We start from the raw sequence: 26375 nt of genomic DNA on the forward strand, positions 1-26375 counted from the left end.
GTACTACAGCTAAAACTGTGCTCATGACCCGGGGTTCAATCCCAGGTAGCTGGCTCAAGGTTAACTCAGCCTTCTATCCTTCCGAGGTCGGTAAAATGAGTACCCAGCTCACTTGGGGGGGGGGCAATGTGTAGCCTGCATAATTAACTTGTAAACCACCCAGAGAGTGCTTTAAGCACTGTGGGGCAGTATATATACGCAGGTTTTTTTCAGAAAGTTTACTGTCAGAAATACTGTTTATCAATATATGGGAATGCTGTTGATGAAAACTTAATCATTAGCACAGTCAATTCAAAAATAAAACAGAAACCTTTTGAAGATGATTAAAAACAGCCCCGCTGAACTGATCACAAATATAAAGGGATTTGTCGTTCTCTTGTATTTTTAGGACAACTTCACTTTCAAGTATCTGGAGATATTCTTCTGACTGAAATTCTTTAATGGACTGCAAAATACAAAGAAGAAATGCAATTTAAGTATCCCCTACGTTTGCAAGAACTGGTTCTTCTCATGTATTCAAGAACAGCTTGTGAATTGAACATGGGAACATGTCTCACTTTAAAATGAGCCACCTCTGAATGCATCACCAACAGTGATTGGAAGGAAAAATTCAAACTTAGTACATAAAACTTTAGTTCCCTACATTCAATTCAAATTATAAAAAAGAAAAGTGAAAAAACGGTATTACATTCCATGTACCTCAGCAGAACTATTCCAAGTGTAGGTAGTGGATTGGGTCAAAGCTATCTCAAGGACTATTGCTAACTTTAAATACTGTTTTTTAATTATGTAAGCTGCCTTGGGTCATTTTAACGAGAAAGATGGAGTAAAATACAGTATTTGAAGTAAATTATCAATAGCGGGCCAGAGGTTCCCCCCTTTCAACCCAATTCCATGCTGCCTCCAGCATTTTCCATCTTTCTGGCCATTGCAGGCTCACTCTTGGTCTCTGGATCGTAACTGTGAGAATCATTTCCGGTCCATTCGTGTATACGTATTGGCGTGACAGTCAAAAACCAGATGTGGTGGTGGTGTAGGGAAGGATAGAGGGATGCAAGCCTCCACTGTTACAAACCCTGACCATTCGACAGGTCTCAACGGGGCTCAGGCACATTATGTTCGGTAGGTGCATTGCACTCACACTGCACCATCTGAATATGGTATAAACTCACCTCAAGAGCTTGAAGGAAAAAATCAGAGTCTCCTGCAGACTTCACAAACTTCACAAAATATGGCTCCTTGCTATTCCTCATCATCCAGCTAATGAAGAAATCAGGAAGACTGGTGTAACAGTATATAGATGAAAGAAAAATGTATTAACAACACAGGGATGGGGGAACTAAAGGGAGAGGGAGCCACCATGCCCCTACCCAGGGGTGGAGGCATGTCTGGGCCTCCAGATGTTTCGCACTACAACTCCCAACCTCCACTTCTTGCTGATGGGACTTGTAAGCCAAAAGCTCCCTTGCCTTCTCTCTATTCCCCCCCTTCGCGGGCCAGATGACAATCTCCCACAGACGGCTGGGGGCGGAGTCACCTCAGCTACCAAGCCGTTGCGAGCCGAGCGCCGCAGAGCCGCCGCGCCGTGCCCCCCTCTTTCTCTTACCCACTCCGCCCGCCCTCAAAATGCCCGCCGGTGCCCTCGCAGTCCGAGCAAGAAGCCCCGGTTTGCCGAAAGCTGGCGGGAAAGCCGGACCGGGAAAGTGCGCATGCGCCAGTGGCTGCAAGCTTTTCCTCCTCCTTCCTGGCCGCCGTCCGAGGACTCGAAAAGCCGCCACAGCCTTTCTTAAAGGAGCCGCTGCCGACGAGAAGCAAAAGGCGGCGAGGATGGGCGGCCGGAGATGGCCCGTTTTAATTTCGCTTCCGTGGTCTGTTTTATTCGGGCGGAAGGGGAGGTGCTCGTGTAAGAGCGTAACGGAAGTATGCTGGAAAGGCAGAAAGAGCGGGGCTGTTTTGCAGGGGTTTATGGCGCATTTGAGTCGGGGTGCGCCTGATTCCTAAAGGCGTCCTTGTACCGCTGTGCACGGTGGTTTGTGCCTGCTCGCCTGAACGGAGTCTCCTGAGAAACAGCTGAATTTGGTGGAAGAGAGAGGGGAGGTACACAGGATTGAAATAAAAGGGAGCCGTGTGATCAATTCAAAATACAGTACAAATGCAAGAAGAATAGGCGAAGGTTTTATAGACCGATAAAAAGAAATCATACAATATGCGAGCTTTCGTGGATCAGGACCACTTCGTCAGGCGCGTTCCAGTGTGAGGAATTTAAAGTCCAGAAGTTCCTGGCAAGATGGATTTTGCCATAATTTGGAGACACTGATGCCCTTTACTTAGTCTGGTATCTAAAATTATTTCCACCCTTCATCATATAAAGACTGCCGAATGGCTCTCTGATTTCCACAAGTTAGAGAGGATGGAGCCACGGGTGAATTGATGGTGAGGGCTTAAAGGATTATTTTAAATTGAGAGGATCAAAAGTGTGTAAATTGCCAGTTCCCTGTAAGTCTATAGGCGGCTCCGGTAAAATCTAACTCAGCTATATTCTCTGATGAGCTTTCTTCTGTAGCCTACCTCTTTCCTTGGCCAGTTGGTGGATGCCGGTAGACTAAAAGGATCTAAATATCAAGACATACCCTACCCTACTTAACTTTTCCAACATCTTGCCTCATGAAGAGATGCTTCCAAGGTATAGTGGAAAGACTTTGTGCATATTTACACCTAACTGATATGATGTTAGGATAAATGTGGTAACTAGCTTGATAATGCTTGCACTTTATGTAATATGAATGTATTACTCTTTGTACAGTATTTTGAAAAATAAATGATAAAACACAAAGACTTTTTGGTCTTTGTAATCATAATCTTTAAAAAAAATCTTTCTAATGTATTTTCGAAGGCTTTCACATCTGGGATCTGAAGGTTGTTGTAGGTTTTTCGGGCTGTTTGGCCATGTTCTGAAGGTTTTTCTTCCTAACGTTTCACCAGTCTCTGTGGCCGGCATCTTCAGAGGACAGGGATTTGAACTCAGAACACAGAGTTCTAACTCTTGTTCTCTGAAGATGCCAGCCACAGAGATTGGCGAACTGTTAGGAAGAAAAACCTTCAGAACACAACCAAACAGCCAGAAAAACCTACAACAACCAAAATTCTTTTCCTTTTTTTTGGAATTAATCAGGCCCACCATGTTTTTTCTGGTCCATTTGTGCCAGCAAGTCATCACACTGCCTTGTGGTTATTGACTGAGTTACAGAAATGTAAGTACAATACACACTCTGGCTGGCCTTGCCATTAGGCAGAATAAATTGTGCTTCAGCCAGTGAGTGCAGCAGTGAGGTCCTCCAGACTTGAATTTTTCAGCAATATCTCTCTGTAGGATGATGGAGTGGTGTATACGCCATATAGTCTTCCTGGGGGGGGGGGGTCCTAAATTTGCTTGCTTTTTCAGGTGTGCTGCAGAATAATGTCACATTCTCAGAGTTCAAGTAAGATTCAGTTGTCAATCCAGCAGCTTCTGTATGTCAACAAACAACACTTGTCCTTTGCATGAGGTAGCAGAACGTCTTGGGCTAACCTTGCTACACAAGGACATCCTTAAAAATTCAGTACACGGGGACGCCATCTACATATATACACTTGTCATTTTATTATGCATTTTCCTGTTAGATAGAACTTGGGTAAATAACAATTTTTTGCCCTACAGCTCCCAAAATCTTCAACCACCATGGCTGTTACTGTGCCAAACAGATGTTTTCTGGGGATTTTCTGAATATGACAGCCCAACATATTAGAATAATGGGAACTGGCTATTTTGTATCATGCCAAAATGTTCATTCATATGACAAGTAAAATGTACATAGAGGGAAGTCTTGTGTTTTATTTCCATTACCCTGTATGATCATTGTAAAGTAGGTGGTTTTTTTTTTTCTGCACTGGAAGGAAACCAGCAAAACTTGTTTCTGAGAGCACAGGTGTAGTGAAGGTAGGCTGCTATTATGAGAACAAGGATTTAATCCACAAGATATAGGTCATAATATATTGGGAGGAAGCTATGGTGATTTGTATGTATAACAGTATATACTTCCACCCCTTAGGTTATATCATATTATAAAGAAGTAAGCTTTCTCATTATGTGATTAGTTATAGGGCACATAATCCTTTTAGTTATAGACAAAATCTTTTCAGGAATTCATACATGACAAAGTGGAAATTCAGATAATTTGTAATTTTAATGTGATTTTACTGTCTGATTTTCCTTCTCCTAGATGGGCTGCCTTTACCCAGGCTTCATGCTCTGGAGAGGACACTCCTTGATTCAGAGCATGTTACCATAGTCTCTCGAGACTGAAGGATGCCTGTGCTCTGTGTGTCTGATTTTAATAAAATATGTTATAGTTTGGTCACTGTCTTTTGGTTGTTTCATTTGATTTTACCATACTTTCTGGGTTTTAATATACATTATTGTAAACCACTTTGGGGGTTTTAGAATGAAGAGTGACATGGAATATTAGTTAACAAATTAATAATGTATGTACATGTATAGTACACGGTTTTATAGCTGGATTTCTGACAAGCCAATCCTGACACCTTTAGTGATGCATGGTTTCCTAGGTTTAGATAGCTCAGTGTGTTGAGTATCTAGCTGAGGAGCCAGAGGTTGGGAGTTCAGTTCCTCACTGTGCATATCAGAAGAGCCAATTTGAGCGACCCTAGTCAAGCTGCACTATTCCAGGGTATTCCCAGAAGAAGGAATTGGTAAACCACTTCTGAGTACAGTGGACCCTCTACTTACGGAATTAATCCATATTGGAACAATGGCTGCAGGTCGAAAAGTGTGTAGGTCGAGTCTCCATTGACCTACAATGCATTGAAAACCTATTAATCCCGTAACCAGCTGTTTTTGTTCCATTTTTGTTCCAATTTGGTTTTTTTCTGGTCTGTAGGTCAATTCTCTGGCTGCAAGTTGAAACCTAAATTTTGCGGCCAGAGAAGTCTGTAACTCGAAAAGTCTGTAAGTCGAGCCGTCTGAAAGTCGAGGGTCCACTGTACTCTTTACCTAGAAATTTCTGAAATGGGTCACCATAAATCATAATGGACTTGATGGCACTCAGTTATGTCTAGATAGTGTTGTTTAGTACTGCAGATGATTTATTAATATATGCGGGAAAAGAGTAGAAAGTCAACTTGAAAAAAATTTCTTATCGGACACTATTTAACCAGAATTTTGGGCCAACCAAAGTTATAGTCCAGAAAAGTAACTTTTCCAAACACTGTTCTTAAGATGCAACAAAAGCAAACAAAAAAGTTACCATTGTGTAGCTTAGAATTCAAATCATGTGGAATGTAAAATGGAGTTATAAAAAACAGTTATAATTTCTACAGCTTTTTCAACCTGCCTTTAAAATCATCCCAGGATATAGAGGCCACTTTCCTACAAGTCATTTGTGAAGGTGATTGTGTTGATGATAGCTGCTGCAATGCCAGAATTTATACACTATGACATTCTTAACAGGCCTGCTTTACTTTATGTCTTCGGGACTTCATCATGGCTCTTTGTGTTATATAAATAGCACTACTCTGCATTCATGATGTAAAGGTTCCAATTCTGGAACTTTTCTGCTGCTTTGTATAGTTTTCAATACAAAGTATATGTAAACATACACACAAGTTTATTGTCGCAGTGGTCTCTGTATATGCATATCTAAAAAAAGCAGTTCTCCCCAGAAGAATTTCTTGGACCCACCAATATAAATTTTCTGGATCTATCCTTGTGCCCACCAATTATCAGAATTTACTTCAACCTATCAATAATCGGGATTTTGCTTTTGCTTGAAACTTGTTTTTTTCCCCACAGGGTGTGTTTGGACCAAGAGAGGAGGAATAACAATGAAACAAAGAGAAAACAAAATTCCCAGTGTACAGATTCCTATTTCACAGAGCACAGACAGCTATCATGGCAGTTGCTCATTAAAAAGTCCATATATAAGAGAATATTTTATTTTGATTAAATAGGTAAAATAGAGAAAGGTAGCAAGAAATGTAAAGTGTAACAAATAAATGTAAGGTCCTGCTGTGTAAATAAAACCATAATGCTCTTTCTATAGTTTGCAAACTTACATCACTATTTAGAAAATATATAAATGTAGTATCTATGATAGATTTGATTTCAATTAAAATTTTTATGGCAATTTAAATTAGTATAATAAATCCATTCAGCTGCCAAAATTATAGGTTCATCTATGATTCAATAGAAAACACTTAACTAGGTTAGGGGATCTGAGGATAGAATACTCATTATGCTTATAAAAAGGGGGAAAAGCACTGGCAACGTATTACTCAGCACAGTGAGAATTTGTAACATATGGTAACACTTAGAAGAGCAGTACAGTACTTGGGCAGTTTTCATAGGAATAGTCTTAATAACCTTTGTAGCAAAAGCAACAAAACTCTTGTGTCACCATTTGTACCACAGTACACTGACATATTTCTTTTAAACCATTTATGTAAATATATCTCAGACCCTATGGACAGTAATATATATAACTTGCTTGAACAATCATTTTCCTTTACTACTTGTAAGAGCCCTGACATGGTCTACCATGCGTTCTTGGAATGGACAGAAGCAAGCAAAAATCTTAGTATTTAACATAAAATTTTTCAATTATCATAAAGGCTTGACATTTTGCAGCCACCCTAGACCACAATATGAAGAAATGTCTGAGGAGGGGTATCTGTAAAGGTCATTTTCCTTTTTTCTCTGGACAGCCGTCACAACACCGCTGAAATGTCTTGCTCCCCAGTAGAATGAGAGTAGGTGGAACTGGCACGTTCCAGCGGCTCAGAGTACAAAAACCGGCAGTAGTTTGAGAGATAGAAAGCAACGTGCTTTTGGAAAAAGCTGCAAGTATACTTTCGGAACTTCTCGCCGGCTAAAGCGTAGATCACAGGATTGATGCAACAGTGGGCCATCGCTAATGTCTCTGTCACCTGTACTGCAATACCCAGATTACTAATGCCATCGCAAGTGTTGAGGGAGAATGAGATCTGAAAGGTCTGGAGCAGAAGAACAATGTTGTATGGGGCCCAGAAGATGAAATAAACAATCATGATGATAAAAATAAGTCTGACCGCTTTGTTCTTCTTCTCGTTCCTGCATCTCATCAGGGTGTTTATGATCTGTGAATAGCAAACGGTCATCACAATCATTGGAAAGATGAGGCCTACGAGGTTCATTTTCAGGGTCATGAACTGGTTCCATTGGATTTGAGTATCAAGTGGAAAGTGAGGTGTGCATGTCCAGCGATCATTTTCTCTTTGTAATTTGTGAAAGACAAGACCCGGCACAGAGGCTAAAATTGCAACACCCCATGTGATGAAACTGGTGAGAATGCCATAGACCACAGTCCTGGCCTTTAAGGCAAACACTGCATGGACTATTGCTAGGTACCGGTCAATGGTCAAAAGGATGATGAAGAAGTTTCCACTGTAGAAGCCAGTGAAGAAGAGTCCAGATAAAATTTTGCACAGTGCATTTCCAAATACCCACTCATGTGCAGCATAATAAGCCCAGAAAGGGAGTAAGGCTATAAAGAGCAAATCGGAGATGGCTAGGTTTAGCAAGTAGATATCGGTCATGCTCTTGAGCTTCTTGTACTTGATAAGGATCAGCACAACCAGTGCATTTCCCAGTAGACCAAACACAAACACGAAAGAGTAAAGTGGTGGCAGAACACAGGAAGCAAATTCTTGGACAGCGATACTTTCACATGGGGCTGATCCATAATCATAATCAGTGTGGTCTGAAATATAATATGTTGCATTTGCTGCCTCTGTTGTGCTTGTAGAAGTGTCCATCTTACTTCCTGTGATTGAAGAGTCACATTTTACATGTAGAAAAGGAAAAAAGAAAAGACAATGTACAATCTTGCAAACACAATAATGCAATTCTGATTTCCACATGTAGGAGAACATCTTCATTTTTCTCTAATAATTTTCTCTTGCTTTCTCTTTTCTAATATTTCTGGCATTCAAGAAGTCCTTGTTAACCCTTACATAAGGGCATTTCCTGGACGATCAGAGGTACATTACACACTGTTCTTGCTGAAAGGGTGATATTCTGGCAGATATACTGGGCTAAACCAAAATTCAGGTATTTTGACAAAAGTAGCTAAACTCTATGCTGCTGCAATAAAAATCTGTGAAGGAATGGTGCCACCCAAAGCGCAGCTATAATATCTGTAAATTAGTGTATACATGTAGAGGCCTTAATGGTCATATGAGCTCTATGAGCTTCTAAGTAACAATTCTGTCATTCTATGCAAGCTACAATAGACCATAGGCAAGGCCTATGATAGCGAGGCAGGAGATATCTAATAAGATGATAAGATGTATGAATGTACAGTAGTTATATATATGTATATAGATGTTTTAGTGCTTTTAGATTGATTTTATGTTTTCTAATTTAAATAATGTTGCTTACTTTTGCTGGTCAATGACCGTAATAAAACATTTATTATTATTCTAACATTTCTGCTATTAGAAAAGGGAAAGCAAGAAATATAAACTGCAGTAGTGACACATGGGTGGGAGCAAATTCTATTGTCCATCCTAACATAATTGTTTAATGTGAACCTTCGCAGTGCAGGAAAGATTTGTTTGGTTTGGAGGACCAGATATCAATATAACATTCTAAAAGTTGTTTCCAGATGATAATGCCAAATCCTGCCTCCACCATCTCCCTTTCTGAGATTGATTCCACTACTGTTTTGTGATTAGTCGGTATCATTTTCAGCTCTCAGTGCCTCGGAGAGGATAGAATGTTGGAGAATTCCTTGTTTGAGATATTGTTGCTAGTGAATTGTGATGGATTGGTTCCCCATACAGCCCCATACAGGTTTTAAAACTTTTGTTTCTTTCCTCTTTACCTATAATCCCTGCCCACTGCTTTGAACTGCAATCACTCTTCCTGCCACATCTTTCTAATGTACACCAGCTAAGTCTGTTCTATGAAAAATGCTCCAAAAGAGAGTGTTTCTAAATATGAACAGTACCCTTATGTTCCAACCAGACAGAGAGTTCTGCAGAACGTTGAGCCCAGAACATTTTTCACTACACCATATTCCTCAACTTCCAGCGTCCTGCCCAGGAAGATAAAGGAGCAAAGTGCTAGATGAAGACGGGCACCAGCCCATAGAAGAAGTGATCTGAATCAGTAGGTATACAACAGTAAGAAAATAATTTGGGTGTGTTTTTTCCTCTTTTTTGCAGTCTGTGTTCAGATTACTACTCTGAGGCTATTCCTTTTTTAATTTGTCCCTTCACCCTTCTCCAGATCTGCAGACATGGAAATCAATTATATAAACCAGTTTGCTGTTATGTGCCATCAACTTGAAACTGACTTACACTGAACCTAACAGGGCTTTCAAGAGAAATGAGGCATTTAAGGAGTGGTTTTAGCTGGCTGGATAGTTGAGTGAGTTAAGTTTCTGACTGAGGAGCCAGAGGTTGGGAATGTGATTCTCACTGTACATTCCAGAAGAGACAGCTTCTGTGGCCTTGGGCAAGCTGCACTGTCTCAGGATGCCCCCAGAAGAACAGAATGGTAAGCCACTTCTGAGTACTCTCTAGAAAATCCTGAAAAGGGTCGCCATAAGTCAGAATTGACTTGCCAGCTCACAATTATTATTATTTTATCAGTTCCACTCCCTCTCTGGTGAGTTTACATAGCTGAGCAGGGATTCAAACCCAGCCCTCCTTGTCTGTCACTCTATCCAGTACATCACACTAAGTGTTCATAAATAAGAGAGATATCCTGTTTTCCTTTTGTACTATCCTAAATGCATTTCTTTTAGAAATAGTCATTCTTTTTTCATTTTTGTCCTTACTATAGTTTCCAGAGTGATTATTCCATAGTAAGAAGCTCAGCATTAGGTCACCATGCTCTGCCAATAACATCGCAGATCAAAAGTCTCCACTTCTCTCTGAGAATAATTACTACCCAGACACCTATACACACATATGTAAATAGAATAGAGAACACATCTCTTTTCACCCTGCAAACATCTAGCTCCTCATTGTAGAGGTCATGCTGGATTTTGGATGAAATTGCAGACTGAGATACATGTGTAAACCAAAGGGGGGAAAGGTGAGGAGGTGACTTCTAGTTCCCACCAAGAAAAAAAGAGGGAAGGAGCTTGATTTCCCAATTCCCATGCGGTGCAGTGACCCTACAGACCATCAAGACTATCCCTATCAAGGAGGCACGGTGGGGAATCAAACTCTCAAACTATGGCTTTGCAGTCAGAGACCTAAACCACTGAGCAGTCCTTAATGTGAAAGCACTGACTGAGTTTATTCCATTCTACACATGTTTTAAACAGTAAAAGTTCTTCAATAATTTGAACAAAAACCAAGTGATCATTTTATTTACTTTCAACTGCTGGCACACAACACACACAAGGGGGAATACCAATTTTTTACTTTGCATGTGGTTTTTTATCATAATGCTTGAAACCGCTGTACACAAACTGTCAGTTACATTTTATATGTTTTTAAAACCAAGCCAACAGACCTCAGAATCACTCCAACTTTTACTGTCGTTGAATCACTGAACACATACAGAATCTCCATATTCCTCCCACCCAACCCAAATCACTTTCCAGATAAATATGTTTGCTTTTCTAGATGAGGGGTGAATTCAAGATAAGATTGAGCCATTGAGCTTTCATATTTGAATTGTACTCCAGAACTTCACATCTCAGAGTTTCCACTGATAAAGGGCTCAGCAAGCTTTGGCCAGGATGCAGCATATGTCTTTATCCTGGCATTTCTACATTTTACTCCAAGAGACCAGCGAAGGCAGAAATTCCCTCTCCTTTCTAGCCTCCATCCAATTCCCAACACCAGAGACCGGCATCCTGTTGTCTGTGGCAAGCACAGCATGAAGCAAAGCCCCCAACATCAGGTAACCAATCTCTCTTCCATGGTGCATTGGAAGAGGGGAAGATCTCTGAACTGCAGAAAGCTCCATTCTCTCATTAAAAAAAAATTAAGCATCATGCAGGGTGCAGTCACAGGAGTGGGAGAACTGGCACCAGAAAGGACATGTATCAAAACACTTCTGCATGGCTGCCATATACAGTACAAGCTGATACCACTTTTGCCCAAGATCTCAAGCCATGGCCAAGCCAAAGCCAAAACGGGTGGGACAGTAAACAGTCTTGAACAATCACATTAAAAAATCTAGGCATATTCAAGGAATTATGGTCATTTTGTCCTCCTGAAGAGGGAAGAGGAGGAGGAGCTGCTGCAGGAGGTGCGAACCCAGACAACAGAGGGCAAATGTATAAATGTGAGAGGGCAGCAAATCTGGATGTGAGAACTGAGTAAGTGCCATGGGGAGGTTCTGGAACCCAGATCTCATGTAGCAGGGAAGAATTCTGGAACTAAGAAAAGAGTAGAGAGAAAATGGGATGAGGAGAACAGGAGAGTTAAAGATCTGCAAGGGATCCAGAGAGAGCAGCAAGGGGTGCGGTAATGTCTGCATGTCTTTGTAAACAGGATTGTTGTTTGTGTTTATGTGTGTGGAAAGTAAATGTGAGTGGGAATGGTGTGTGGGTGTATCTATATTTTTGCTTCTGTTAATGGAGTAGTTGAGTATAACTTTGTGAGGAGTGTCTGAATATGCATGAGTAGGGGAGGGGTGAGTATATATGCGTGAATATTGGTGTATATCAATGTGTCTGTGGATGAGATGCTGTGTGTGGCAAGTCTGTGAATGGGGTGGGTAGTTGTGTGAATGGCACCAATCTGTCCACTCTCTTACCAGCATTATGACTTAATACAGGACTCAGCCGACAAATGCTTTGCTGGCTGACAAAGTATGGCGAGAGGACATTCATTATATTTAGAAGGAACTTATTGCTCACCTTTCTGAGGAATTTTAATATATCTAAGAAAACTAATTTTTACAATTTCCAGAGGATAGTCAGATTAGTATATTGCAGAAAATACAAAGACACGTCTTACAGCACCATTTGCTTTGGATAAAGTTTGACAAACTGTTGTCCTGCATTAAATAATACTTTCCAAGTCTACAAAATATAAGACATATGACTTGCTTGAACAAGTGTTTCTTTTTCTCTGTTGTTTCCTAAACGCCTGATGATATTAATTATCATACCAGCTTCATTGTATGTGACACTGGTATGTCACACAGCCTGGCAACTGATAGAAACAAAGTAAAAATCCATCCAAGCTAAAACTTAGTTTTTAGCATAAAAGCTGCATGTTGTCATAAATGTGTGACCTTTTATAACCTCATAAGAGTCCAGTATGAAGAAATGTCTGAGGAGGAGCATCTGTAAAGGTTATTTTCCCTTTTTCTCTGGACATCTGTCACAACACCGCTGAAATGTCTTGCTCCCCAGTAGAATGAGAGTAGGTGGAACTGGCACGTTCCAGCGGCTCAGAGTACAAAAACCGGCAGTAGTTTGAGAGACAGAGAGCAACGTGCTTTTGGAAAAAGCTGCAAGTATACTTTCGGAACTTCTCGCCGGCTAAAGCGTAGATCACAGGATTGATGCAACAGTGGGCCATCGCTAATGTTTCTGTCACCTGTACTGCAATACCCAGATTACTAATGCCATCGCAAGTGTTGAGGGAGAATGAGATCTGAAAGGTCTGGAGCAGAAGAACAATGTTGTATGGGGCCCAGAAGATGAAATAAACAATCATGATGATAAAAATAAGTCTGACCGCTTTGTTCTTCTTCTCGTTCCTGCATCTCATCAGGGTGTTTATGATCTGTGAATAGCAAACGGTCATCACAATCATTGGAAAGATGAGGCCTATGAGGTTCATTTTCAGGGTCATGAACTGGTTCCATTGGATTTGAGTATCAAGTGGAAAGTGAGGCGTGCATGTCCAGCGATCATTTTCTCTTTGTAATTTGTGAAAGACAAGACCCGGCACAGAGGCTAAAATTGCAACACCCCATGTGATGAAACTGGTGACAATGCCATAGACCACAGTCCTGGCCTTTAAGGCAAACACTGCATGGACTATTGCTAGGTACCGGTCAATGGTCAAAAGGATGATGAAGAAGTTTCCACTGTAGAAGCCTGTGAGGTAGAGTCCAGATAAAATTTTGCACAGTGCATTTCCAAATACCCACTCATGTGCAGCATAATAAGCCCAGAAAGGGAGTAAGGCTATAAAGAGCAAATCGGAGATGGCTAGGTTTAGCAAGTAGATATCGGTCATGCTCTTGAGCTTCTTGTACCTGATGATGATCAGCACAACCAGTGCATTTCCCAGGAGGCCAAATATGAACACGAAAGAGTAAAGTGGTGGCAGAACACGGGAAGCAAATTCTTGGACAGTGACACCTGGACACGGTGTTGCTGTATCATCGTAATAAAATTCTGTGGTGCTCATATAATCATAATTTGCAGAAATGTTCATCTTGTTGCCTGTGATTGGAGAAGATACTTATTTACAAAAAAGGCACAGGATGGGAGGGAGTGATAACATATATATGTGTACAACTAACATAGGTATAAAGAAATGCTCCTTTCTGCATGCCAGTAATCATAAATGCTAAATCCTGGAGAGATAAAGATATGCAATTGCTTTATTTATTCAGAATTTACTTAGTTCAGCCACCCATGTAACTCCTGAAACTTTACAGAACTTCAGTCTATAGATGGTAGATAATGTAATTAAAACATAATAAAACCTTAAGCTTGGCATAGGATCAGTTCCTGTTACCAAACTGGCCAACTTTGGACAACACCCCTGCAGACTCTCACTTTTTCTAAGACATGGATGTGAAAGCCATAAATTGTTTTAACATGAATACTTGTTCTGTCAAGGGCAAGCATAGGTTAAATACAGTGGCAAGCAAGGTCTAGCCTCAGGTCTAAAGGTCAGCTTCACCCCGAAAGAGGAAATGACAGCAATATAGATCTAAACAACCCCCATCAACATTAGGTAAGACATGAATGGCCATAGACAAAGACTCATCCCACAGAATAACTTTCCTTTAGAACTGGCCAGGTGAAATATATTCACCATCTCTTGTTTTTATGCTTAAAAGATTATCTGGAGGTTGTTGTGGGTTTTTCGGGCTCTTTGGCCATGTTCTGAAGGTTGTTCTTCCTGAGGTTTCGCCAGTCTCTGTGGCCGGCATGGAGAATTAGTGCAGGAAAATCGCCCCGGTGGAGACCACAGCTGCGATACAAGGATATCTGCAAGCGGGATCTGAAGGCCTTAGGAATGGACCTCAACAGATGGGAAACCCTGACATCTGAGTGTTCAGCCTGGAGGCAGGCGTTGCCTCACGGCCTCTCCCAATTTGAAGAGGCCCTTGTCCAGCAGGCCAAGGCAAAGAGGCAGTCCCAAAAGCAGCAAAATCCGGGAGCTGGACAGGGGACAGATTGTGCAGTATTTGTCTTCAGTGTGGAAGGGATTGTCACTCTCGAATCGGCCTTCTCAGTCACACTAGACGCTGTTCTAAGTCCTACATACAGAGCATGTTACCATAGTCTCTCGAGACTGAAGGATGCCTAATCATTCTATGTCCATTATCTCTGGATTGGCCAGGTGGAAAGACAACCAACAAGGCAAGGCGGGACACAAGATCACTAGCCAGCCTGGCCAAAATCATAAAAGGCATACAACAGCCATATTAGTCATTCAGGTAATTTAGGTAGTTAAGGCTGGGGTTTGGGGAGAATCTTCTATGTGAATTTTCTTGCCGTGTCTCTGCCGGAACCCTTCAGCTGATCCTGCTAGCTGGGGTTCCACCACTCCATTGGCCCAAAACAGTCTAACCAGATTAAGGAGAGATAATCTTTGCCACTCTTATCCATCTTCTCTGAGTATTTTCTCCATACATGGTTGGCTCCTCAATCTAACCCCCCTTCAAGTGTGTGTGTAATTTAGGGAAAGGTCCTTCCTTTGAATGCTCTCAGTCATGCAAATTGCAGTCATGCAACTCAAAAGTTTGCTTCTTTTGAGCCTGTATTCCCTCATACTAGTTGTATATTTCATTTTGAATCTATGCTATACTGTATTTTAATTCTTTTGTGTTCAATAAAATTTCCCTTATGTGTGAATGTGATATATTAAGCCCTGATCTATGCCAAAACACACCACTGCCATAGTTCAAAGATCCCTTGTGGGTGTGTCTCTGAACATTTGTGAAAGCACACATGTGCTCTGAGAGCATACCTGATAACATTTGTTCATATTTATCTAGCCAATGTCTATGGCCATATTTAGAAGTCTTTCTCAAGGTTCTCTAATAGAATGGGGTTTGGAAGTTTCTACAAGACAAAGTATATTTTGGCAAGAGGACTCTGAATTGCAGAATCAATTTTCAATCTTTATTGGTCACAGACCCAATAAAATAGATTTTTGAAAAATTCAGAAATGATTAAAAACAGTTTAAAATTGGATGGGCACAACTGCAAAACAATAAATATTAAACACAGAGGCAAGAATGATCTTACGTGTTCTTTGTGCAGAACAAGAAACCTGGTCACTAATTTTAATGGGATTATTCATATCAACTCAAAAATATTTTAGAAAGCAATCCAAGGTCTTACTTGGGAAATCTCTCATTACAGAGTTAATGAGTCTGATATGGTCATCCCTGTAAAAACAATTTCTTTGTCACTACAGGCATGTAATCGATTTTCATATGGTGCACCATGATAAAACTGCAGATGGAAGGCAGTTGAATTTGGGTCTTGAAAAGATCTGCCAGGATTTTGGGATGACCAAATCTTCCAGATACTTAGCACTTTGGAGGAATTCAAAGTTAAAACCCAAATGCAAAGGTGAGCAGGTTTTGTGGGCATTTAATATGGAATACTGAAAATCAATATCCTTAAGCTGTTTTTCTAAGATAGACTTAACTCCCTTGAGCTCACAGGCATGGAGAAAATCCACAGATAAACCTACCAAATGCAGTTTAGTAGGAAAAACTTTTAGCCAGGAATTAGTGTGGACATCTTTCTGCAGAAGGTGTAAATATCCTGCTGAAGCATCAGCGTATAACACTTTAGTCCCATATCTGACGGCGTGCAGCCAGGCAGTACATTTCCAGGGATGAAATACCTGTCTGAAGTCATAATCTTGCTGTAGAGGCACAGAGCTGCAGAATCAATGGACACCAGATGAAATCCAATTTACTCTCCTGTCTATTTGGTGAGTTTTGAAAGGTAGTTTTAAGGTAGGTTTAAAGACCTCTTGAAAGCATCAGCACTCACTTTTTCTGCTGTTGATGTTGCTGCTTTTACCTATCTGTCTAATGGTAGGAGCTTTTGCTCATTTAGCGTCTAGCTTTAGCATTTTCTCATTTTGAATTTTGTACAGTGCACATGGGAATATGTTATCTAGGTGATGTGCACACCTTGAAAATGAATACTTTAGGGAAAAACATTGAGGCTTAACAGTATATTTTACTTTGCTATTCTGCAAGGGTGATATATGCTGCACAAAAACTCTGGAAGGATATGGTAATTTCAAGAAGGAATATAATAATATTGTAAGTGAATTTGCAACCTGCATGCTGCTTGTTCAGCTCTATGTTTGACCTCTTGCAATTGAACAAATGGGCAACATCTATTCAAATTGGTCCATGAGAGATAAAGAAAAGGCTGTGTTGTCTCCAGGATAACACAAATTAAGAGTGGGTGATACTTTTTATTGGACAACTACAAAAATCAAACTGCAAGCTTTTAGGGGGAATCCCATTTCTTCCAGCTAAGCACCACAACTTCATGGACAGTGCAGAAAAATTGTATTGCTCAGACGTGTGCTCCTTTAATGGGCTAAGAGGGTAATCAGATCGTGAGAAAGCATCACATCTGATTGGGCTGGAAAGGGTCTCCTCCCTGGGAGCAGCTTCCTTTAAAGCAACCCTTCTGTCCCTATAGGAACCACTCCAGCCCAGGTCACACAAAGGTAGCCCTGCTGGATTAAAAAAATGCTTTGTGTGACTGCCGGAAAGTAGCTCACACCAGTCTGTGCCACCCAATCACTGAGAGAGCCTGATCCCACTGATAAAATAAATCCGGAGAGGGATCGGATTTCTTTTTAAAAAATGGTGTAAGCTCACATTATGTCTTGGTGGGTGCATCCTCACTGCTGCCGCTACCACCTCTGAGCAGGTGGCTCTGTTCAAGCAGGGAGAATGCTGTCTAGGAGGGGGGAGGAGAATGAGATATAGGGGGAAAGAGGTGGGAAGGGGTGGAAAAGGGGTGGAAAGGGAAAGAGGGGAGAAAGAGAGAGGAGGAGCAGGGGAAAGGGGGGAAGAGGCAAAGGGTGAGGGTGGGAGTTGCAGGGAGATAGGTGACTGAAGGAATGGAAGGTGGAAAGGATTTGGAGGGGATAAGAGGAAGTAAGTTGAGGGACAGAGTGGAGAGGTAGGAAGGCAGGGGGGCTGAAAGGGAAGGGAAGGGAAGGAAGGCAAGGCTTGGCTGACTGGTGGCTGGGAATCAGCTGTTTGGCACAGTGCCAGTTTTTCCAGCAAGTAGCCACAATGGTTTTATTTTTTTAAAATTCCTGTTAACTGATTTAGCGCTGTATCCAATAGCAGGAATTAAAAAAAAATAATACGGATAGGGGCATTCACATATGCAGAATTGATCTTAGTGAATCAATCCACATCTGCCTTAAAATAAACAGACCTCTGACAACGAAGTAGAAAAACCTGCTCCCCTGTGACATTACTCCGTGTGTCCATGTACCTCATGTAAATGCCCAAATTTAAATTGATGTAAAATGTGCTGAACTCGATTTAAACAGGGGTGTGTTTTTACTAGTGGGATTGGTTCCTCAACATTTCTTTTAAGTTTAGCATTGGATGCTTGGAGCAGAATCTGTGCTGCATTTTTTTTCTCCTGCCACCTGGAGGAGCTCTGTGTACATTCTTAAACTGTGACTGAAGAAGACTATATGCAGCTGAATGAGCAAGTACGGGTGGTGTGTAAGTATATTTCCCTATTTACGACAGAAGGTTCCCATTTGATCAGACCAAGAGTATCAGGGGAAGTGACTTAACCTTCTTTTCTTTTCTGGATCAAAATGGGTGCCCTCTAGTAACACTGGCTGAATAAATTCTACTACTCAATGCAAAGGACAAAATGGCGCTCCTTGCCCATTCCAAACACAGAAGAAAGCTGGACTTGCAACTACATCTTACTTCAGGCTTGCTACTAAGGCCATGTGTCCTGACTATGGAGGGGAAGTGGAAACACACACAGCTCTGCCTTACCAAGAGAAGCGAAGAGAAAGGTCAGGGGAAGTTGCCACTTGCTGTCTGAGGCAGTTGATACTCACTGACTAATGGTAGGGCAACACCTTTCATTTCTGGATATTAACCATAACAAGGAATGTGACAGTTTCCTTTTTAAAAGTCCCAGTCAGCATGTCCAATGGTAATGGATTAGAAGAGTAGTAGAACAAAATATCTGAAGGGCCGCCACCCCTGTTGGTTCAAACAGTACTTTAGTGGTACATTTTGAGTCAAATAATATCTGGTGGAGGAACGTTTCCCACAGAGTTGATCTGGCACTCTTAAGAATATCAATGAAAACACGTTACCCTGTGATAGGAACTGACCAGAATTCTATTAGTTATGTTAGGCACACTAATTGCACAAATATGCATTTCAGTAGTGAATTATCACAAACTAAGTTAGCACGGGTGTTTGCTATCAGATACCAGTCACGTAAACGAGTGTGTAATAGCAAGTGAATGCTTAACTTGTAGTAATTTGCTGCTGTGTATACACCAAAAGAGATATGGTTGCATAAATATCTATTAATAATCTGGCAGTTATTTGAACAGAATAATCTTTGTCGCTTGCATAGTTGTGTGTTCCCTGCGGAACTCCTTAGCAAAACATTTGAAAAAGGAGTACACAGATGAACATGACTGGCTACCAGTTTTCAAACACAGTTGAGGACGCTCAAGCACACCTAAGTTATTGTGGCTTTTATACCAGTCAAAATAGGATGATTTTTCAGTAAGGCTAAATTTTGTAGTGCAGGTGTTTAATCATGTAGTCCATATAATCACAAAGAAGGGCTGCTGATACACCGAGGTATGTATACGTGTTTGTGTGCGCAGATATACAAAGCAACTTCAAACACACACACACTTACTTATCACAATAGTTCATCCCTGAGAAAATCTGTTTCCCCATCATTTACTGTGAAGGCTCAGTGTGTGCAGACAAACCTGATGGGAAAGGAAGATGAGTTCACTGCTCTCTTTGACTCTATAAGGGTGGTTCTGCACAATATGGCCAGAATTGCACTTCCCAGGGTTCTCTAGGGAAAGGAAAGGCCTAATACAGCAGTTTACATTTGTAGTGGAGTCCATCTAGTCTAACCCCCATCTGCAAGCTGGGCTAATCCACTACTCACTACCAGCATGATTAATCCATGCCCAAGCACAGGGTAAGTGTCTCGCAAGATCTGATAGCAGAAAGAGCAGTCCCATAAGAATTGAGCTGAGGAAGCAGGGGTGTCTTTTCTTCATTCTCCCACTAGCCCAAATAAAAAGGATACACCAGCACCAACACCACTTCCTCAGTGGCCACCAGACTGCAAGAGAAGCTGCTGTCCCCTCTTCACTGCCTTCCTTTCATTTATCTTTCACTCTTGACCACCACTGCTGCTGGAACAATGATCCCACAGGACTTCCCACTGTGACTTTGCAGTTAAAGCCAATAAAAAACATCTGCGGTCTCAAGTTGCTTCTTGCTGCTGCTGGATAAGTTGTTAGGTGTGTTGCCACTAGGGAACGTGCTTTTCTGGGACCAGGTGCAATCAGGAGCCAGAAGCAGTGAATTTTACATCAGAAGTGTCCCAACAGCAGTGGTCAAGATCAACAATTAAGAGGACAAAGAAGAGGGAATGAGAGGTTGTGGTTTGTCTTTCTCTATGTGGTCCATGAGATCCTCCTCATTCTCCAGCTCAAGGTACTGTATTTCACAAACGTAGGCAGCTGGCTCAGCATATTCTCTCATGCAATATATGCTCCTTAGGAAATGGTGGGGCTAAGGACAAAAAAGTAGGGGCTCTGGGGCAGTACCCAGAATGTTACATTTTGAAAGGAACTTATTGACTTGTTGCTTGGCATTGGAAAATCCATAGCATTCTGCTCTTTCCCAGCCAGCAAATAGAATCCCTGCTGCAGTTCTTAGGAGCATGCACAAATGTTGGCTTGGTGCATGTGTGTGCCCTCCCCCCGAGAATCAAAATAGGAACTTTTTATTTGTTGACTAGGAACAAATTGAATGTTACAGATGTTCTTATACCAAATATCAGGATTTCAGCCATTATTCAGCCACTAGTGGCATGTTCACTAAATGGGCGTGGTATAAATCAATCAATCAATCAATATCTTATCCTTTCCTTCTTAGCAGTTATTTTGCTGTTATCATCATTGTTGTTCCACTTATGCAAGGAAGGGTGTGACTGGACAGTCAAACTATCTCAGCCTGGAAGTGCAGTGTGTCACTTGGGATTATCATTGCATTCATATGCAAAGATCAGGTGGTTTCGAGGTATTTAAACCACACTGCATCTCAAGTGACCCTATTGACCTGTTCCTCCCTTTAAAGCAGTGATTCCCAACCTTTGGTCCTCAGATGTTCTTGGACTACAGCTCCCAGAAATCTCAGACAGCCCAGTTAGTGGTGAAGGCTTTTGGGAGCTTTAGTCCAAGAACATCTGGAGACCCAAGGTCAGAAACCACTGCTTTACAAGAACAGAATAGAAAAGAAACACCTCTCTCCTTGTCCTCTGCTGTCTTCACCATGGGGGAGCAGGAAGAAGATTTCAATTTTAAAATATCTAAGCGACATACCACATCAGCATTGCCTTGTGTTTCTATCTTCCTCCACAGGGCAGCTGGAGCAGGGTTTCAGTGTCCCAAGATCATGAAGCAGTTTGAGAAGACAGTTTAAGCTACCTGTTTTGGCTCGATCCCAAAAATCACACATGCTGCAATTGAACCAAAATGGACTAATCCTACCTGCACACACAAAAAAAGTAGCCCCTGACAGGAAACCAAAAAGATGCTGGGAGGCCTGGATCAAAGACAAGCTGTTTGCCAAAAAACATGTGGTTGCCAGAAAAATGAGCAAACCAGCCCAGCCCAAAATCAGACCAAACTGCAAATCCCTCTCTAGTCACACCCTAATTCATTGTTTTTCACGTTACTGTATTAACATGTTGAATCATCGTTAGCAACAGGCCCATAACGCGAGGAAATAGGCTGTTATAGCTTCTAGTTCTGGAATTCTACCTTAATATTCTGATATTACACCTTGAGAATATTTATAAAAAGACAAAACTTAAGGTCTGGCATAAAACCTGAAAAATTCCTCTGAAAAGGCTTTTAAAATGCCCTTTAAAATATTTTTGAAAGCAATCAGATGAAAGAACATTATACCTAAGTAACACGGGTACAGTATTTCCCATTACACCTAAAGAGTAACTTTATCACTACCAATGATAAATACAAAACAACAAATAGAGGGGAGCTACAACTGGGCAGAGTGAAGCAACTGTTATCATGAAAAAGGTACAAATAATTTATTTAATTGGTTATTGCAAGTTTTCTTCCAAGGAGAGGAAGAAGCTGTCTGAAGTGCAAGACATCTGGATCTCAAAACCCTATGTTACATTTTTGTGACTCCTTCTGTTCCATTTTGTTAGTGGTGGGTGTAATATTTAGCCATTTCAAGAAATTACTCTGAGAATTCTTATAGGGAGGGTAGTATTGCTATACTCAAATTTCTGATTATTCAGAGTGAGTTAAGGAGAAGTTCTGAGATAGCAATCATTAGCAAAGGTAGTGCTGCATGTTTCAGGAGAAACAAAAGCAAAATTCTCAGGAAGTTTTCAAAACATGGTGTGGGGTATAATTGCAATGTTTATTTGTTTATTTATTTAATTAAGATTTTTGTAGACTAGGTTTTTAAAAGCAATGAAATGACTAGGTTTTAGGTTCTAGCCGTCACAAGACAGTTTCCATAAACAATTAAACTGCAAATGCAAATCAAATAATGAAATATGCATCAGAAGTCGTTACATACATTAAGAACAACAAGCACCCGATGCAATTCATCCCTAAGCCCACATACTCAGAAGTAAGTCTCACTGAGTTCTACAGGATGTGCTCTCTAGTATAACTTGTACAGGATCAGAGCCATAATGGTAAACAGCTACAGTTGGCTGAAAATAATTACCCTTTTGTGGAATAACTGTGTGTCTCTTTGTGGAAAGGGACTGACCATGTTCCTTAAACAAAGTGCTCCAGGTCAGGTGGCTTGAGGTGGGAAATCATCTCAATTTCAGGCATGCCTCAAATTACCCTATTCTCTTTCCCAATGTTCCACTGCAAGGACTGAGGCAAATAGTCCATAGAATGGCAAGAAATTGCTCTGGCTCTCCCTAAGTGCTGTTTACTAAAAATTAAAAAAAGCAAACAAACCAACAAAACCCCCAGTAGTTGTGGAGTGAAATACAGTGGTGCCTCGACTTACGAACTTAATCTGTATTGGAATGGTGTTTGTACAGCGAAAAGTTCATAAGTTGAGGCAAACTTTTCCATAGGAATGCATTGAAAACCACTTAATCTGTACCTGCTGTTTTTCGTTTGTATGTCGAGGCACTGTTCATAGGAACTAATGCAAAGCCGGTTAATCCGTAATCTACCACTAGGGGGTGATATTTCTTCTTCTTTTTACCTAAGATGAACTTACAGTAGGTCAATAAAAGGGCAGGAAAGGTTTTCTTTCTTTCTTTCTTTCTTTCTTTCTTTCTTTCTTTCTTTTTTGGTTCGTAAGTCGAGGCTCTGTTCGCAAGTCAAAGCAATTTTTTGCGAACGGAGCCGTTCGTAACTCAAATCATTCGCAAGTAGGGACATGCATAAGTCAAAGTTCCACTGTAACTGCAGGGGAGAACAATGAATAACCAGAAAACTGGTGTGGGCTCACAGTCCAGAGGTCAAGCTCAGTTTAGATTATGCCTCTCTAGCTGCTTTTTCTCCAGAATAAAAGTTGCTGTGCTAGGAATGTTGTTTTAACTTGTGAGCAGTTCCACTCTCGAATTGGCCTTCTCAGCCACACTAGATGTTGTTCCAAGACCTCTATTCAGAGCATATTACCATAGTCTCTCGAGACTGAAGGATACCTACACAGTTCTGTATGTAGTCAAGACTATGTAGTGGTTTTATAGTTGGAAGAAGGAGATGGTGAGGGACTTCTGGTTCTTTGTTCATGCCCTCAGACATTATAGGATTCCAGGAATCTATAAAAACATTTAATCCCATAGTTCTGTCACACTGAAGTGTGACTCAGAACCCACAGAATGGAGGTATGCAAGAAAAAAAGGCTTGATTGTCTATTTCTGGGGTCACCAGGGATATGGAAGACCCACCTTACCCTATTGGACACCAACCCAGCTAAACTGGATTGAGACTGGTTAGTACTTGAATACCAGCAAAATCTAGTCAGGGCAAGGAATAATTCTCTCTGAAGCCATAGAAAGCCTTTGCTGCCCATCAGAGCTGGAGACATGGAGCTAGATGGATGAAGGATTTGATTCAGTGTAAGATAACTTGTCATGTTCCTAACAATTAGCATCCAGCCTGATGGCTTTTCTACTGTGCAGACAATGTATGTCAATCCAAATGTTAAAATGCAACTCCCATCAGACCTACCCAGCACAAGAAATGATAAAGCATGATGGGAACTGTAGTCCAATGACTTCTGGAGGGCCACAAGTTGCCAGCCCCATTGTAAACAGACAGCATCCATTCTCATGGAAAAAGCCAACAGTGCTCTTGTGGTCACTGAAGCCAACATCCACCAGTCACCCCAGATATATTGAATGGCCTGCCCTTCCTGACTGAATATCCACAGAGACGTTTACAATGATCTTCTCTGTGTGGCACCCATTAACATATTCTACAACTCACATGAGATTCCCTCTAATACACTTCCACCTGGCAGAATGATATTTTGCTACCCCTAGAATAATTTCCTTCTTACTCTTTCAGACTTTTAAAACCCTGTTTAGGCTATGCATTAAAAAAAACCAGTCATTACCCTTCTTAGTGCACACTAAACCATGGAGAGAAAGAGAAGTATTAATCCAGATTGAGAATATTTTGTTCAATATGCACCTGCTGCAGTGAGTCATGGCATCCTGGAATGTGTAGTCTAGTGAATACTGAAGTCTTTTACAGCACTGGCTGAAGAGATTTTGCTGCCTGAAGCAAAGACCAAGATCGTACTACTCACCCATACCATTCCATGTATAGAAACTGATATTAGACATGTTCCAAATGAATAATACGTTGTATTTCACTCCTGCTAATAGGATGCAGTCTTCCAACAGTGCAGGAGCAGCAAACCCCCTGAGGGGGTTGCAAGGAGAAATGGGGCCGCAGTCTCTGGCTCCTTCAACACCTGCAGCCTTTAGGTGATGTTTCACTTTGCCCAGTAGTAGGGCCAGCTGTTGTATTTGACAACATGACACAATATGAAATAGCTCTATATGAAATGGCAATCCAAATCCACAGGCAGGTGAACTGCTGGCATCTTTTGTTTTTGGTTCCCCACCCCCATCCCCCACCCCCGGGACCTAGGTTACTGCTATTTTTGTCTGTGGATTTTCACAGATATACAGTACATGATGGGTATATTTGTGGTTAGTTGCTTGTCAAGAATTTTAAAGTGATCTGAAGAGAAACTGCAGTTCAAATAAGAACACTTATGCCTGATTGAAGGCAAGGCTTTATATCTTCCTTCAGACTTTGAAAAATAACCATCTCTAGCCAATTAAAGATAATTTTGCAAATTAGTACTGCCAGTCATAGAAAACAAAGGAGTGAGTCTTCTCTTTTGGTACCAATGATCTGGGAAATTCTTAACTTCCTAAAAGGATTTCTGCCCAGTGCTGTGAGGTGAAAGGTGTATCTATTTTTGGAAAATCTGAAACTCGAGAATTTCAGACCAGCAGGAATATGGATTTCCTAAGGGTTAGCAAAGAACATGAACGTCTAAAGAAGATGAGCAGTGGTTCATGAATCTAGAGGATCTACAAATTTATATCTAGACAGTCAAGATATAAATATAAATATATAAATTTGTACATCTTTTTTTAAAAAATCATCCTGGTAGATTATCTACAGGATTAAAAATTCCTGCAGCATCCCTAATTGATATCAATTCTTTGTTGTTTATCCATAGAAACGAAAAAAGAAACTACACCACCAACATCACCACCCACAATTTAAATAAACTTACCAGTTTACAGATTTTTATCCAAGGAAGTTGAAAGCTGGATTCTTTGGAGCAGACACGTTGTAAAAAACAGAATAGACTTCACAAAAAAAGTGGGGGAAGCGAGAAAAAGTAATCCTTTCAAGTGTGAAGTGAGATTCATTCAAGTTCTGCAAATTGCTAATTGGGCAAGTGTTTCTTCTTTTTCAAATAGCAAATCAAGAAACAGTTTCCTTCTTCTAAAAATAGGCCTTTGGCTAGCTAGCACTTCAAAAATCTGTTTCCATGTCTCTGCCGATCATTTTGAAGACTGCAAAGCAGTTTACTACTCTGTAATCTTTATTGCACCATCTTTGGCTAGAGTTGACACTGTGAAAACACCTCCACCCACCAACCCCCAGGCAACATTTTATCTTCATTTGCACATTTTGCCTACCCTACATCTTGATGAAACCACACAATTTTCACATAGGAAATATGTTCCCTCTGAAGTCTTCTAATTCTGAGGAGTCATGATAGTGCTATCAAAAGATTGCACCTTGCTGGTGGTTTCACCCTTGCCACATTGCTCATGAAACTTCTTAGACACTCCAAGACCATCATCACAATCACCTTTGCCGAAACCTAGGACCAAATGCAGAGACCTTCTACAGCAAGACTGCACCTGTTTAGCACAACTTTAGAGCAACTGTATCAAGAAACTACTTCATTGGAGGGATGCTGGCAAGCCTTTGAGTCCGAGTCCCAAGTCCTGAGTCTCAAGCCCCAAGTCCTGAGTCCCTATTGAAAACAAGCTTTTTCCCCAGAGAAAAGGGAGAGGTGGGTGGGTGGGTTCTGAGTTGTGAGTCAACTCCAAGTGATTAAAAAAAATCAGAGTGGAATCCAAGTCGAGTCATTGGTGTGGCTTAAATCCAAGTGGACAGTGAATCAAGTCACTATCCCTGCTTCATAGAGGTTGCAAAGCAGGTCAGGGACAGGGCAAAGAGTAAGTTTTGTTGCTATGGCAAGGTGGCTCATGCCTCTCATAATCTTGTCCCACTGAGGCCATGGATTAGGAGTTTGG

The 26375-nt window shown here is 41.1% G+C and overlaps 3 protein-coding genes and 1 long non-coding RNA gene across 9 annotated transcripts in view; 1 reads left to right on the forward strand and 3 right to left on the reverse strand.

Moving 5' to 3' along the window:
* The window catches only part of TOPBP1 (DNA topoisomerase II binding protein 1), a 38997-nt gene extending 37173 nt beyond the window's left edge, over nucleotides 1–1824 (reverse strand). For 2 of the 4 annotated variants that reach the window (XM_078377360.1, XM_078377359.1), the window contains exons 1-2: nucleotides 1173–1461; nucleotides 311–445 (exon numbers count right to left, since the gene is read on the reverse strand). In XM_078377360.1, the coding sequence (XP_078233486.1) occupies nucleotides 311–445; nucleotides 1173–1256 (219 nt within the window). In that variant the 5' untranslated portion in view covers nucleotides 1257–1461. The other 2 variants (XM_078377358.1, XM_078377357.1) reach the window with 2 other exon arrangements.
* A 22-nt stretch (nucleotides 1825–1846) lies between these two features.
* Nucleotides 1847–4393, forward strand: LOC140708193 (uncharacterized). The gene is made up of 2 exons (XR_012088375.2): nucleotides 1847–2683; nucleotides 4260–4393. It is a non-coding gene; the product is annotated as an uncharacterized LOC140708193 (long non-coding RNA).
* Nucleotides 4394–5977: 1584 nt separating this feature from the next.
* LOC110084891 (C-C chemokine receptor type 5-like) lies at nucleotides 5978–25474 on the reverse strand. The gene is made up of 2 exons (XM_020804604.3): nucleotides 25337–25474; nucleotides 5978–7856 (listed from the first exon to the last, which is right to left on the reverse strand). Exon 2 carries the CDS (start codon nucleotides 7846–7848, stop codon nucleotides 6763–6765), a length of 1086 nt encoding a protein of 361 aa, XP_020660263.3. The 5' UTR covers nucleotides 7849–7856; nucleotides 25337–25474; the 3' UTR covers nucleotides 5978–6762.
* Nucleotides 10391–25626, reverse strand: LOC110084892 (C-C chemokine receptor type 5). 3 transcript variants are annotated; one of them, XM_020804607.3, is made up of 2 exons: nucleotides 25337–25626; nucleotides 10391–13466 (listed from the first exon to the last, which is right to left on the reverse strand). In XM_020804607.3, the coding sequence occupies exon 2, from the start codon at nucleotides 13456–13458 to the stop codon at nucleotides 12391–12393; it is 1068 nt and encodes a 355-aa protein (XP_020660266.3). In that variant the 5' UTR covers nucleotides 13459–13466; nucleotides 25337–25626; the 3' UTR covers nucleotides 10391–12390. The 3 variants fall into 3 exon arrangements, with proteins under 3 accessions (XP_020660266.3, XP_078233489.1, XP_072859610.2); XM_078377363.1 differs by lacking the exon at nucleotides 25337–25626 and adding an exon at nucleotides 24329–24684; XM_073003509.2 differs by lacking the exon at nucleotides 25337–25626 and adding an exon at nucleotides 15964–16156.
* Nucleotides 25627–26375: the final 749 nt, after the last annotated feature.

This window comes from Pogona vitticeps, chromosome 6 (genome assembly GCF_051106095.1).
Source record: "Pogona vitticeps strain Pit_001003342236 chromosome 6, PviZW2.1, whole genome shotgun sequence".
Classification (NCBI taxonomy): domain Eukaryota; kingdom Metazoa; phylum Chordata; class Lepidosauria; order Squamata; family Agamidae; genus Pogona; species Pogona vitticeps.

Coding starts and splice junctions, on each gene's coding strand:
- LOC110084891 (XM_020804604.3), bottom strand. CDS start 7,848: ATGGACACTTCTACAAGCACAACAGAGGCAGCAAATGCAACATATTAT.
- LOC110084892 (XM_078377363.1), bottom strand. CDS start 24,365: ATGTCTAATATCAGTTTCTATACATGGAATGGTATGG. Junction 13,467..24,328: donor CTATACATGGAATGGTATGG/GTGAGTAGTACG, acceptor CTCCAATCACAG/GCAACAAGATGAACATTTCT.